General features: G+C 43.7%; 1 protein-coding gene across 1 annotated transcript; it reads left to right on the top strand.

Annotated features, from left to right (window-relative positions):
- Positions 1-1,853: 1,853 nt before the first annotated feature.
- med14 (mediator complex subunit 14) lies at positions 1,854-13,859 on the top strand. The gene is given in 30 exon segments (XM_035174707.2): positions 1,854-2,321; positions 2,833-2,859; positions 2,966-3,071; positions 3,599-3,772; positions 3,880-4,009; positions 4,132-4,260; positions 4,406-4,513; positions 5,424-5,556; positions 5,714-5,864; positions 5,957-6,068; positions 6,304-6,429; positions 6,589-6,667; positions 7,029-7,188; positions 7,315-7,509; positions 7,873-8,007; positions 8,130-8,206; positions 8,297-8,457; positions 8,720-8,866; positions 9,112-9,356; positions 9,551-9,820; positions 9,997-10,249; positions 10,760-10,882; positions 11,089-11,265; positions 11,375-11,613; positions 11,712-11,891; positions 12,170-12,218; positions 12,221-12,276; positions 12,505-12,630; positions 12,746-12,935; positions 13,061-13,859. Coding segments are annotated over 30 exon segments (4,308 nt in total). The 5' UTR covers positions 1,854-2,145; the 3' UTR covers positions 13,135-13,859.
- Positions 13,860-13,867: the final 8 nt, after the last annotated feature.

Here is a 13,867-nt window from a genome sequence, read left to right as displayed (position 1 = left end):
AATGAGCTCAGACAAGTCATAAGACCATGGTCAGAATTGTGACATTTCCTCAAACCGTGTAAACATTGAGGTGGGGCGAAGTTAGATCCTTTGCCAAAGGAGACGAAGTTGTCATAACTCCACAGTGCATTGTCCAATGAGCACCAAAATCCTCTCACATGATCCGAGTCCTGGCCTGCACAGATAAATTAATCTGTATGTAGTGATAGTGATAGCGCCACCTACTCATCAGCGTGAAAATTAAGTTGTTGTAACCCCACTGTACATTGTCCAGTCGGCCCCAAATTGGCCATGCTTTATCAGAGCCTCAACATGAACAGATCTATCAGTCTATATGTAGTGATAGTGATAGCGCCACCAGAACTTTAATTCGATTTACATTAAATTTTCACCTTGCGGTCTGCACTTGATGGCTTGGACCGTAATGCATGATTAGTGGGCGTGGTTCGGTGTTGCGTAATGGATACAGGAAGTGAAGCGTTTATCCTTCCCGCGGTGCACAGAACGCCCGCAACATGGAGATGTTTTGCCCGGTGCCTGTCTGCCCTCCCACGCGCAAATGTGTCCATGCAAACAGTGAAAACACACAACATGAATCATTAAATGACAGCAAGCCAAATTTGCACCAAAGTATTGTTTTAAGACAGACTTGAAAATTTTAAACCTATTCTTACCTAACCTGTTTGGCCAAGTGAGCTTGGGGCTTTGAAGACTTTGGAATCTGGGGCCACGGGGCAGTTGGCTACTTTGCCCCATTTGTAGTTCAGCCAACGGGTATGGCTAAAGACTTGTGGTATTTGTACATATTCAGGGTTATGCTTTAGGTGACTATCGGTGTATAGTAAAGGGCTTTGGATGAGAGTCAACCAAGAAAATAAAAGGACTTATCATTCACTTGCTCAATAGAGGCTAACTATTTTTTCAAAATACACAGGTATTGCAGTAAATACAACCTAACTTAAAATGATTGGTTTCAGTTGAGAAGGTGGTTAGGAATTTATTATATGAAAAACACCACAAAACTAAGGCCTCAAACTTGAACCCAAATCAACACCCAAAGCCCTCAAAATGCAATTGAAAAAAGATGGTATTTTGGAATAAGGGCTAGAAGAGGTACAATTAATTCATAACAGCTGACAGGTGGCAGGGTGGCAATGTTTCTATTTCACTTGTATTAAATAAAAAAATAACTGCTTCTTTGGGATATTTGAAGTAACAATAAAACCTCTCTATGATGCAAGCAACACAAGTTAAATCCTCCACAATTATCATACAGTTTAATCAGCACCTTTCTAAGACAATAAAAACTGATCATTATAACCCTCACTTAGTTAGGATTTAATTATGGAACTGTTGTATTAGACTGTATTAGTTTTATCCAGGTGTTCCAAAATAAACTGCCAAATGAGTGTAAATCATATACAGTACAAAATCAGATATATGTCTATAAAGTCCTACTACAGTACTGTGTATACTACACCATATATACACTCACAGGGCCAATTTCCCTGAGTAATATTTAAAAAATATAAATATTGATATAATATGAGTTTATTTAAGTTATATTTTCATGCATTACTTTTACTTGTAGTTTGTAATTTTTGAGTGGTATTCGTATTTTTTATTTAGGTGAATTAGCTGAATACTTCCTCCATCACTGTGGTTACTATCTGCTGCCATCTGTTACCAGGGCAACAGATTACATAGTGTTAATTTGAAAAAGTCCAGAATGATATAAACTAAGCCAGTAAACACACTTGACTGTCTACATAAACCTGGAATGACATTTAACAAATATTTCCCTTACCCTCTTCAGCCCGATGGTGAAACAGCTCCTCGCTCCTCAGGGCTCCGGTCCGGGTTTTCTCTCCCACCGGATCTATGGTAATCACCCCCGATAGCAAAGATGGCGGCCGAGCGGCGTTGAGACTTCTCCGTTATGGTTCGCCACCTTCGTTGTATGCGTTGACTTTTCTGCTGCGCCGTGAAAACAAGTCCCTGCCGAGGAACTCAGAAAATGTTGTGAGACCTCGAAGAAAACCTTTTTTTCGCCCGGAGTCAAGCCACCGCAACCCGATAGTTTACCCCCGTTGCAGCGCTGGGCGTGCGTCGCCGTAGCTAACTCGTCTGTAGCGTCATTGTAAAATGGCTCCGGTGCAGATCGGGTCAGACGGGCAGCTCGTCCCGCTCGGAGGACCGGTGGTGTCGGGTCCGCAGCCGCCGCCGCCCGGGACCCCGGCCACGCACGGGATCCGACTGAGCCTGCTGATCGAGTTTCTCCTCCAGAGGACCTACCATGAAATCACTCTGCTGGCGGAGCTGTAAGTAGCATGTTAGCATTCTAGGCCTCTGAGCTAACCAGGGTAGCTGGCGGGCTAATGAGCTAACGTCAGTCAGCCCTGAGGATGCTCTTCACCCCGACACCAAAACAAACCTTAACGGGAGAAAAGTGCATATTTGTGGGGGTGGTCGTGAAGCTAGAAGAGTGTGTACACATGGGTGGTGTTTTCAAAGCAGATAACACGGGTGTCTAATGTGATGTGAGGGGGCGCACAGGTAAACAACACATCCCAGCTCCTAAAGTCAGAGGCAGCTCATGTTTATTAGTCCCAGCTTAAGAGTTTGCGTTGGGTTGTTTATCTGTGAGACACCAGATTCACTGCATCTGTCTGCTTTCCAAAATCCAAAGCTAGTTTTTCTCCCTGCTGCAAACTGACTCATAATCTATTCAAACTCATTACATGTTTATTTAGATAAGTGATATGATGGGTTGATCGTCTACTTTAAGGATAATGACAGCTAATCAATGTTTTCTCTTTATGTTTTTCGCAGACTCCCCAGAAAGACTGACATGGAGAGGTATGTGTCTTCAAATTTTATTCTGAAAGTCCTTTACGGCTCACTGCTGTTGCCTCTCATTCTGACAAGCTTCTGTTTTGGTTCATTTTGTCATGGTTGTGTTTAGGAAAATTGAGATTGTCCAGTTCGCCAGTCGAACCAGGCAGTTATTCGTGCGTCTGCTTTCCCTGGTGAAGTGGGCGAGCAATGCAGGGAAAGTTGAGAAGTGTGCGGTATGTTGTTTTTATTTATTCTTCATTTATTACATCTGTAACAAATTTCCCTATATGTTGCTTTTACAAGATACGGCCCAATTGGCATGCAAGATAACTATAAAATGGCAATGTAATCATACACATTAACAGCAATCACATTACATTATAACACAAGTCTTGAGAGACAGGGAATAGATTAAACTCCAAATAAAACCTCATAAAACATTTTTTTGAATGTGATGCATGAATGCCTGATATGATGGCAGTGTTTTTAGACAATTTTCTCAAATATTTCTCAAAGTGTTCACAGTAACACACTGCAACATTCTCTTGGGAAACTTAAGACTATCCATCTAAATTGTCTCGTCTGGGATTTGTTAGAAACTAGAGGAAGTATTTAATGGCTATAAAGACAAAAAGCCATATATAATAATATATATATTCTATTTTTAGTAACTGTTTAATTGTACATCCTTCATATCAGCGGATTTTGACAGTACACTGCAAATATACTGACTTATCTCTCATGTTATCCATGGTAACAGATGATCTCCAGCTTCCTGGATCAGCAGACCATCTTGTTTGTGGACACAGCTGATAGGCTGGCATCACTGGCCAGAGATGCACTGGTTCATGCACGGTTGCCCAGCTTTGCTATCCCTTTTGCCATCGATGTGCTCACCACAGGATCATACCCACGCTTGCCCACATGCATACGAGTAAGTTTGTTTAAATTCTGTGCTTGTTAATCAAGAGTCATTTGTGAAAAGATGTTGGGAGATCAAACTTAACACCTGTGTTTCTATGTTTGTGTCCATTTGTGTAGGATAAGATCATACCTCCAGACCCCATTACTAAGGTTGAGAAGCAGACCACTCTGAACCAGCTTAATCAGATTCTCAGACACCGCCTTGTCACCACAGACTTACCACCCCAGCTAGCAAACCTCACAGTTGGTAAGCAGCTTGTGTGAACTGTCAATGGTATATTTTGCCCGCTAGCCATTTTTGTAACTGAATTAGCAGTTCACTGGAAAAGAGAAGATCTAATGAGTATGATTGTGTCTTTATTTGTGTAGCCAATGGGCGTGTTAAGTTTCGTGTGGAAGGAGAATTTGAGGCTACTTTGACCGTGATGGGAGACGACCCAGATATTCCCTGGAGGCTGCTGAAGCTGGATATTCTAGTGGAGGACAAAGAAACTGGAGGTAAGGCACTCACTCGCGGTGGGTACCATAAGCAAGCAATTAGACAGTAAATTTCATTGCTGACCTTTTTCCTTTCACTCAACTTGTTTGTCTGTCACCTCAATCCCACCCTCCATCTATTCCCCCTCCCTGTCCATATTGACAGATGGCCGAGCCTTGGTCCACAGTTTGCAGGTGAACTTCATCCATGAGTTGGTTCAGGCACGTCTTTGTGCTGATGAAAAACCCCTGCAGGACATGTACAACTGCTTGCGTATCCTTTCTTTGTCTGGATACATACACAGGTTTTTTGTGTATGTCTTGCCTGCAACCACTTGGCTTTTGTCCCAGTCTGTGAACTACTGCAGTAGCGTAGGGGTGTGTGTGTATCAGAGCATATACCAGAGTATTGACTGGTCAAGCAGACGAGTGCAGCATTCCAATAAGAAACACAGCTGCAGAATGGCATCTTTTCATAACCCTCTCTTTAATAATTCATTCTCAAATACTACAATGTCCAGTTTTACAGGCAGGGAATCTGCAGTGCTTTTTTTTACTGAACGTGTCACCCAGCTATGTTATGTGAGGTGTAATTAATTCCTTGTTCAGATGTGAATTTCAGCACCTGTTGATATTTTACTTAGACATTTATGTTTTTCATGTGTCCTCGCTGCAGCAAAATCACATTTTCTATGAAGTGCAATTGTCCCGTCATATCAACAACAAAACCTACCACCTAACATTTGTTAGAAGACTGTCAGGCAGTGATAACCATTCTTCACACTGTTGTAATCCATCCATATAAGAAGAAAGAAAGGAGCAGATTTGTTCTGATCAGACAGACAGAGGCCTGACACTCATCAGTCTGTGGTAAAATGTATAGACAAACAACAGCTTGTTAGCATTCATGCTAACATCAAAGACCCTAATCAAGCATGCAAGCTGTGCACAACCCCGCTAATCACAATGCTAATCAGCGCTCGCCTCTGCCTTTCCCCCACCAATGCTAGCAGCGCAGTGTAATGTGTCAAAGAGCGGTCTGTGTGGGGCACAATTAGCCCTTTTACTAAGAAAGTGTATGTGTCTCAAGGATGTGGAGTGTGTAGTGAATGTTAATGGGAAGATGTGTCTACTTTTATCTCTATTCACCTGGGCGCTGTTTTCTTTAACCACACTGTTTCCAGACTCATTTTGTCTGTCACTGCAGCTAGAGGTGCTTCACTCTCAGACTATGATGCTGATCAGAGAGCGATGGGGAGACCTGGTGCAGGAGGAGAGATATATGCCTGCGAAATACCTCACACTCACTGTCTGGAAGTAAGACTCAGATTGCAGCACATTAATGGACATGTACACATGTATTCACTCTCATACCTGCCTTTTAAATACTAATTCTTGAACTGCTACAATGTTTTCAAAAACATACCAGAATGTATGGAGTGACTGCTGCTAACCCTTCGTTTTGTTTCTTCAGCCAACAGGTTTTGGGTAGAAAAACAGGCACAGCATCAGTACATAAAGTCACCATTAGGATTGACGAGTCAGATGGATCCAAGCCATTGCAAATCTCTCATGAACCTCCTCTCCCTGCCTGTGACCCCAGGTTAATGGAGAGAGCGATGAAGGTGAAGCGGACATTAATGCAAAAGTCAGTTTGGCTTATTATTCAAACATCTCATCATTGAATGACGTTGGTTTTCTTTCACTCATTCTCTAGATTGACCATCTGTCCGTGGAGAAACTTTTGATTGACAGTGTGCATGCACGCTCTAATCAGAAGCTACAGGAACTGAAGGCCATTCTAAAGGCCAGCAATCCCAGTGACAACTGTATGTATTAACCTTCTCATCTCACTGTTAAACATATTTTTAGGTATTTGAGCAAAACCATAGAAACCAGTGTTATTTTCAACTGCAGCTGTACCCATGTGCCAATTAGCGAAACAATGACAAAAAAAAGTCCATTGTTCGTCATTTTCACTTTTAAAGTTGGTTAATGGACTTAAAATATGGGTTTGAACCATCTGCTGTATTGTAGATACTTACAAGTGTGTGTTTCTTTCAGCATTCATCGAGACTGCTTTACCCACACTCGTTATTCCAATCTTGGAGCCCTGTGGTCGTTCAGAGTGCTTACACATCTTTGTAGACCTGCACTCTGGCATGTTCCAGCCCATGTTGTATGGACTAGGTAAGTAGGAGCAAATATTAAGTCATAGGGGTTTCAATCAATCAATCAATCAATTAACTGGTGATTATTTCAAATGATTTCTAGTCTTATGATTCAACCGTCACTGATTCAACTGCGACTGTTTTGCTTGCTCAGCTCATAAAACTGCTCTTTCTAAAGATCAGTCCATGCTGGATGACATTGAGAAGACCGTCAACGACGATATGAAGCGCATCCTTTCTTGGCTGAAGCAGCTGAAGTAAGTCCACCTCCACACATAGAATATTATATATTCACTCTTAACTTTTTTTAGCTGGTGAGAGTGGTAGCAGTTTGGTAAACAGCAGTGATTGAGAGCAAACTGTCAAAAGTAGGAGCCACAGTCTGACACCAGATTATAGCATGTCAAATTGACTAACTGCAGTCAGTAGCAGGAGCCGTTAGAAGCAACACTTGGCTAAGCAGGTGGCAAGATGGGTGTTGAGATGAATTGCCAGGGCTGCTAGAGTCCTGCAGTACTCAACAATGTGAATCCTGTTTGCATTAGTATAATCTACGAACTCTGGACTTTTTGCAGTTTGACTTTAATTAAGAGACTAACTCTTCCTTGCTCTGGCCAGGTTCTGGTTGGGAGAGCAGCGCTGTCGACAGTCTGTGAAGCACCTTCCCACTGTGTGTACTGATGTCCTCCACCTCTCCAACTCAGCCTCTCACCCTGTTGGGAACTTGTCCAAACACAAACTCTTCATAAAGCTCACACGTCTTCCGCAGTACTACATTGTGAGTTCATAACCAAATATATCCCTGAAAAGAGCTGAACTAAAATAACTTGAAGGAAATTGCACAACAAAGTTTATTATGTCACTCTCATTCACCATCTTGTGTTTTTTGATCTCTTCTTTGTAGGTGGTGGAAATGCTTGAAGTGCCTAGTAGTCCCACAGCCTTGCAGTACAAGTACTCCTTCCTTTCTGTGTCTCAGTTGGAAGGAGAGGATGGACCCATGTGTGCTCAGCTACTGCAGCATTTCAAGCCCAACCTAGAACACCTTGTCCAGGACACTTCAGCAGTGAAAGGGGCCCGACCTGGGACTAAGAGAAAGGTAGTCATACAAATAGTATTTCATCATACTTAAATTGATGGGTTTTTTTGTTTGTGTTTTTTAATCTACATGGTGTTTGTGTAGCTGTTAATTCTAGACAGGTTTGACCAGCTAAGAAAATGTGGTTGGGAAAATTGAATAATAATGCTATGTCCTCCCTCAAATGCTGTCCACAAGGCACAGCTGACAAAGACAAACATTATTACAAAATGCTCCAGCGCTGGTGTATCTAAGGCAGCTATATGTGTAGGCCGCATTCCTACAGCAATGCAGCAACCCTCTTTAAATATATGTGCCCTGCTCGATATGAAAAACCGTGTGTTCTGTTAATGTGTTTTTCTTTCATCCCTTGTTGCTGTGTAGACATCATGTGATCAGGGGGACCCAGAGCCCAAAAAGCCGAAGCGGTCTGGGGAAATGTGTGCCTTCAACAAGGAGCTGGCTCACCTGGTAGCGATGTGCGACACCAACATGCCTTTTATTGGCCTCAGAACAGAGGTAACTCACAGTGCAAAGCATTCCGTGTCCCATGTCCTGCTTTAAACCCATCAAGTATGGCAATCACAGTCATGAGTTTTCTGGTTAATTCTGCATGTCTCTGTCTGTCTGTGTTTGAGTAGCTGTCCAACATGGAAATTCCCAACCAGGGCGTCCAAGTGGAGGGAGACAGCAGCAGTCATGCAATACGTCTGCTAAAGTAATACTCAAAGCCAAGTGTACATTTCTCAGTATGATAAACTTTGTCGCAATCAATGTGACTATACAAAATATTGGTTTTATTCGGCAGGATTCCTCAATGTAAAGGAGTAGGAGAGGAGACCAGGAGGGCTTTAGAGCGTTCCCTACTGGACTGCACCTTCCGACTGCAGGGCAGGAACAACCGCACCTGGGTGGCTGAACTGATGCTGGCAAACTGTCCTCTCAACAGCACACACAGCAAGGAGCAAGGTACACAACACGTACACACGATTTTATTTCTTTTACCTTTGTTTACCCAGGAAAATAGGATCGAGATTGAAAGTGTCCAAAGAACTTGTGTCAGATTACAAGCTTAATAATAAAAAGTATATGATTGTTTAAGCTCCAATAGTAATCACACCCTGTATTGATGTTAAAAGATGAGCCATGAGAGTTTTGCTAAACATATGGCTTAATGTTAATAAGGGAAGTCTGCATCCTCCTCTAATTGAACCCATCTGTTCCCCTTTAGCGTCTACACGGCACGTATATCTGACCTATGAAAACCCTCTGTCAGAGCCGGTGGGTGGACGGAAGGTTGTAGAGATGTTCCTGAATGACTGGAACGCCATCAGTCAGCTCTACCAGTGTGTTCTCAACTTTGCTCGTGCCCTGCCAGGTATAAACTTGCTCATCTGAAAAGCAAATTGCACTTACATTTAAATCAATGACTGTGACAATATGTTACTTTTGTGTACAACAACAACAAACATTGGCATATTGACCCTGTTTAATTTTTCACTTCACAACACTACATATAGTTAGGTGTAATCCCAGGCTTGGTGAAACCAGTGCTGACTTAATTCTTTGCAAAAGAAACACACCCATCTAATGCAGCTGCATGTTGTGACTTCTTCCTTCCAGAGATGCCATCTTCCCTGAGCCTGTTTTCAGAGGTGCGGCTGTATAACTACCGTAAGCTGGTGCTGTGCTACGGCATCACCAAAGGCAGCTCTGTCACCGTCCAGTGGAACTCGAGCAGCCAACGTTTCCACCTTGCCCTGGGCACCGTGGGACCCAACTCTGGCTGCTCAAACTGCCACAATATCATCCTCCACCAGCTACAGGAGATGTTCAACAAGAGCCCCAATGTGATGCAGCTGCTGCAGGTGCAGAAGCAAAAGTGTGATCACAACATGCATGAACTTGTTAGATCTGACTAATCATTTTCAAGTTTCACATTCTTTTATTCTCTCTTCATGCTACTTTCAAACATTGCTTTGTTTCATGTTGTTTATTTTTACATCTGTACTTTTTCCTGTGTAATTTTCTGACCATCTTTCTATTTGATTGTCCTCCTCAGGTACTTTCTGACACACTGGCCCCGCTAAATGCAATCAACAAGCTTCCAACAGTGCCCATGCTGGGCCTGACCCAGCGTACCAACACTGCCTACCAGTGCTTCTCCATTCTACCCCAGTCACCCACACACATCCGTCTGGCGTTCCGAAACATGTACTGCATCGACATCTACTGCCGCAGCCGCGGAGTGGTGGCAATCAGAGATGGAGCCTACAGTCTCTTTGACAACACTAAGATTGTAGAGGGCTTCCACCCGGCTCCAGGACTCAAGGTATAACAAGCTCAGAGATATAGTCTCGCTATCTTTACTCTTTCTAATTAAATAATACAATTGGATTCCAACTGTAAATCTAATGAAGATATTCAGTTTGATGTTCAACAATTTTAGTGTATTAGGTGCAGTGTTTTACATCAACCACCGTCCTTCCACTCTTTCCCTCTTTCTAGACATTCCTGAACATGTTTGTAGACAGCAATCAGGATGCTCGCAGACGCTCCGTCAACGAAGACGATAACCCGCCCTCGCCGGTCGGTGTGGACGTGATGGACAGTCTAATGAACCAGCTGCAAGCTCAGCAGCAGCAGCCACAGACGATGAGAGGGGCTGCGGGAGGTGTCTATCCTCCTCTCACTTCACCGCCACCAAATTACCACGCTAATGTAACTCCTTCAACATCCATGATGCCCACCCAGTCACCAGGTAATGGTACTTGATTTGCGTGTGTGAGTGTGTGAGTGAGTGTGTGAGAGAAAGCGTGTGACTGATGATGTGTTTGTGTCATCTTGGCTTCTCATGCTGCCATTGAGCGTTATGACCAACAAACCATTGTTTTGGTATATTTCACATTACTGCCACCAACCTTTCTGCTGACTTGTGCTTTTGTTGTGTGTATGTCAGAGAGAATGAGGAAGCGCAACCATGTGTGCCCATTTTTCATTTTGTGAAACCATGAGATCTGTTGTGTTCTTCATGCAACATGCACACACTGTGCAGCCGAGAGGGAACAAAGCATGCATTCAGTCCTGCTCCTTCCATTCCTCGCCATCTCAGCCTGCCAGCCAGAGACTACGGCCCTTCCGCCCAGCTCTAGTGTGTGTGTGTGTGTATATGTGTGCGTGTGTGTGTGTATGTGTATGTGTGTGTGAGGAGAACTTGTCAACCTTTGAGTCTGACGAGCCCTTTGGTGTGTGCATGTGTGTGTGTATGCAGGGAACATCCATGCCTCTGGCTCCCCTAGTGGGGCTCTGAGGGCCCCCTCTCCTTTTGGGCCCACCCCGTCTCCATCTTCCCTGGGTATAGCCATGAGCCAGACCAGCTTTGCGAGTCCCCACGGTAAGCAGGAGGGTGTCCTATTACCCTGGCCCGGTGGAAATTTTGGTCTGCTGGGCAAGGGCTGGAAAGGGCTGAACTTAACACCTTTTTAAGACACTAGGCTGCAAACATATCACAAATAGCCTGTAGGGTACGGGCATACAGTGGGCACACAGTGGTGTATTTGTCTGACTGTGTCGCTGATGGCTGTCTCTGGTTCAATCTAGGCGCTCTGGACCCCAGCTCTCCATATGCCATGGTGTCTCCCAGCCATAGGGGTCAATGGCCAGGTTCCCCCCAGGTTTCAGGGCCCTCTCCTGGAGCAAGGATCCCTGGAATGTCTCCTGGTAACCCGTCACTGCACTCACCAATCCCTGATCCTCATTCTCCACGTGCTGCAACCAGTAAGATCTACTTTCTCAGTGTCTTTCTCAGCCTCATATTAAAGAATTTAACCAGTTCAGTTACTACCCAGAACATGCTGTTTACTCATGTCTATCTCTTTTTTTTTAGGTTCACAAGTCATGCCTACCAGTATGCCTCCACCCCGCAAGCTACCTCAGCGCCCCTGGGCTGCCTCCATTCCTACCATTCTCACCCACAATGCCTTGCATGTGCTTCTGCTACCCTCACCCACGCCCTGCCTGGTGCCAGGCCTGGCAGGAAGCTACCTCTGCTCACCGCTGGAGCGCTTCCTGGGTTCAGTGATCATGAGACGACACCTGCAGAGGATCATCCAGCAGGAAGCCAACGTGAGTGTCGCCATTTGATGATTACTTGTTTGTTTCCCCATCTATTTCCTTATCTGTTCCACTCTCTTCTCACTTCTACTCTGTCAATTCTCCTCCAGTTGTCCATTGTGAACTCCAATGAGCCTGGAGTGATTATGTTCAAGACGGACGTGCTCAAGTGCCGGGTTGCTCTCAACCCAAAGAACTACCAAACGCTGCAGCTCAAAGTCACTCCAGAAAACGCAGGTCCCTGGTCGCAGGAGGAGCTTCAGGTGCTGGAGAAGTTCTTTGAGACACGGGTATGTAAAGGCAGCATGAACTTAAAGGTCCAATTTATAAGTATATTCTTGGATAGTATAGAAAAGAATTTCTCTGCTACTCATAATTAAAGTTATGTCTATTAATCTCTCAGTGATATATGGTCCCCTTTGATTTTAAAATAATGATAAAACCTACTCCTTTATATTCGTATGATGGGCTGTGCCTTTAAGGCCACTGACGTAGGAACAAATGCTAAGTCATTGTCTCACATATTTAATTTTTCCATACTTTTCTTCTTCTGTTGTTGTCTTTTTAGGTTGCTGGTCCTCCCTTTAAATACAACACTTTGAATGCCTTCACAAAGCTGCTGGGGCCCCCACCAACATCCTGCGGGACTGTGTGCGCATCATGAAGCTTGAATTGGTGGGTAGAAGTTTTTATATCAAAGGTTGTTTCATGTATTCACATATTATGATTGGGTGCGAGACGTGCTCGTTTATTTATTCATTAGTTTTATTTATTTATTTATTAATCTGTTAAAATATTGATTATAGATTTTCCCACAAAATGTAGAACGTGAAAAAAATGTTTAGATTGCATCTGTGTTTTAAAAAGGCCACATTTATAAACGTTCCTTGTCTCTCTCCTCAGTACCCCGACCAGGCCGCTCAGCTGAAGTGGAATGTCCAGTTCTGTCTCACCATCCCTCCCAGTGCTCCTCCCATCGCTCCGCCAGGGACCATTGCTGTGGTGCTCAAGTCCAAGATGCTCTTCTTTGTAAGTCTCAGCAGCTAGCTCTCCAAAAGCAGGACACAGTTTATACACTTCTACATGTGAAGCATCATCTGAAACGCATTAACCAACCTTACCTCATGTCTGTTTTGGCTCACAGTTGCAGCTGACCCAGCGTATCCCAGTGTCTCAGGAGCCAGTGACCATTATTGTTCCCATTGTGTACGACATGGCCACAGGCCTCACTCAGCAGGCTGACATCCCCAGACAGCACAGCTCCTCTGGGGCTGCAGCACTCATGGTCTCTAGCATCCTGAAGAGGTTCAATGAGATGCACCCGGCAAGACAGGGTGAGAGGCGACAGTCGCAGATAGTGGACACTGAATGTGTAGAGCAGAAGTTATATCACATTGTTATTTTTTTATCTTGATTTTTTTTTTTCTTTCCTCACAATTTCTGTTTTCTTTTATTTCAGGTGAGTGTACAATATTCGCTTCTGTTCACGAGCTGATGGCCAACCTGACACTGCCGCCTGGCACTCGTCAGTAGTAACAACAAACTCAGAAACTGCACTGCAACTCAACTGGAATCCCTTTGAGACCGCGCGAGGGTCCATCCCTGAGCTGAAGATAAAACAGCTCAGAGTAACAATTATGGTCCCGAGACATCAAAAACCCCAGCATGCGTCCTCTCTGCTTCAGCCACTGGACTTCTGACCTGATGTGTAACCGCTGTCATGAAAGGGAGTAAAATATGTACAGTCATGGAACACAGTCTTTATTCTTGAGAGAAGCTTAGGAACAAGATTTGCTGTTCAGGTGGATCCCAGAAGAGGATCATGCAAAGGGATATAAATGTTATTTTTTCCTCCAGGTGCACTTGTAAACAAGATTATCTATTGAAATTATGGTTGTTTACGAAAATATGTACATTATTGTATATTTCAGTGTTGAAACGAATCAGGTGAGTTAGAATTTTGCTAGAGCCTGTCTTCAGTTTTTCTTTTTTTACTACGCTATACTGATATTATTGTAGTATCAGATATATTCCTCAGCACACTATTTAAATGCTTTCTTGCCTTTACACTGTCGAGACCTCTGGATTTTTATTTCAAACTCTCCCTTTGGATACTGTAAAACTGTGACAAACTTTATACGCCAGTTGTATTTTATTAAGATGCATTTTGAGTCTCAATTGAAAGATTTGAGACTTCTTGTCTGACTTTGCTATTTAATAAACCAAGCCCACAGCTGGTTTGTGCTTTGAGGATCTTCCACTGGCA

This window comes from Hippoglossus stenolepis, chromosome 13, assembly GCF_022539355.2.
Source record: "Hippoglossus stenolepis isolate QCI-W04-F060 chromosome 13, HSTE1.2, whole genome shotgun sequence".
Classification (NCBI taxonomy): Eukaryota; Metazoa; Chordata; class Actinopteri; order Pleuronectiformes; family Pleuronectidae; genus Hippoglossus; species Hippoglossus stenolepis.
The sequence above is the reverse complement of the archived record's forward strand: the minus strand, read 5'-3'. Positions and strand labels throughout refer to the sequence as shown.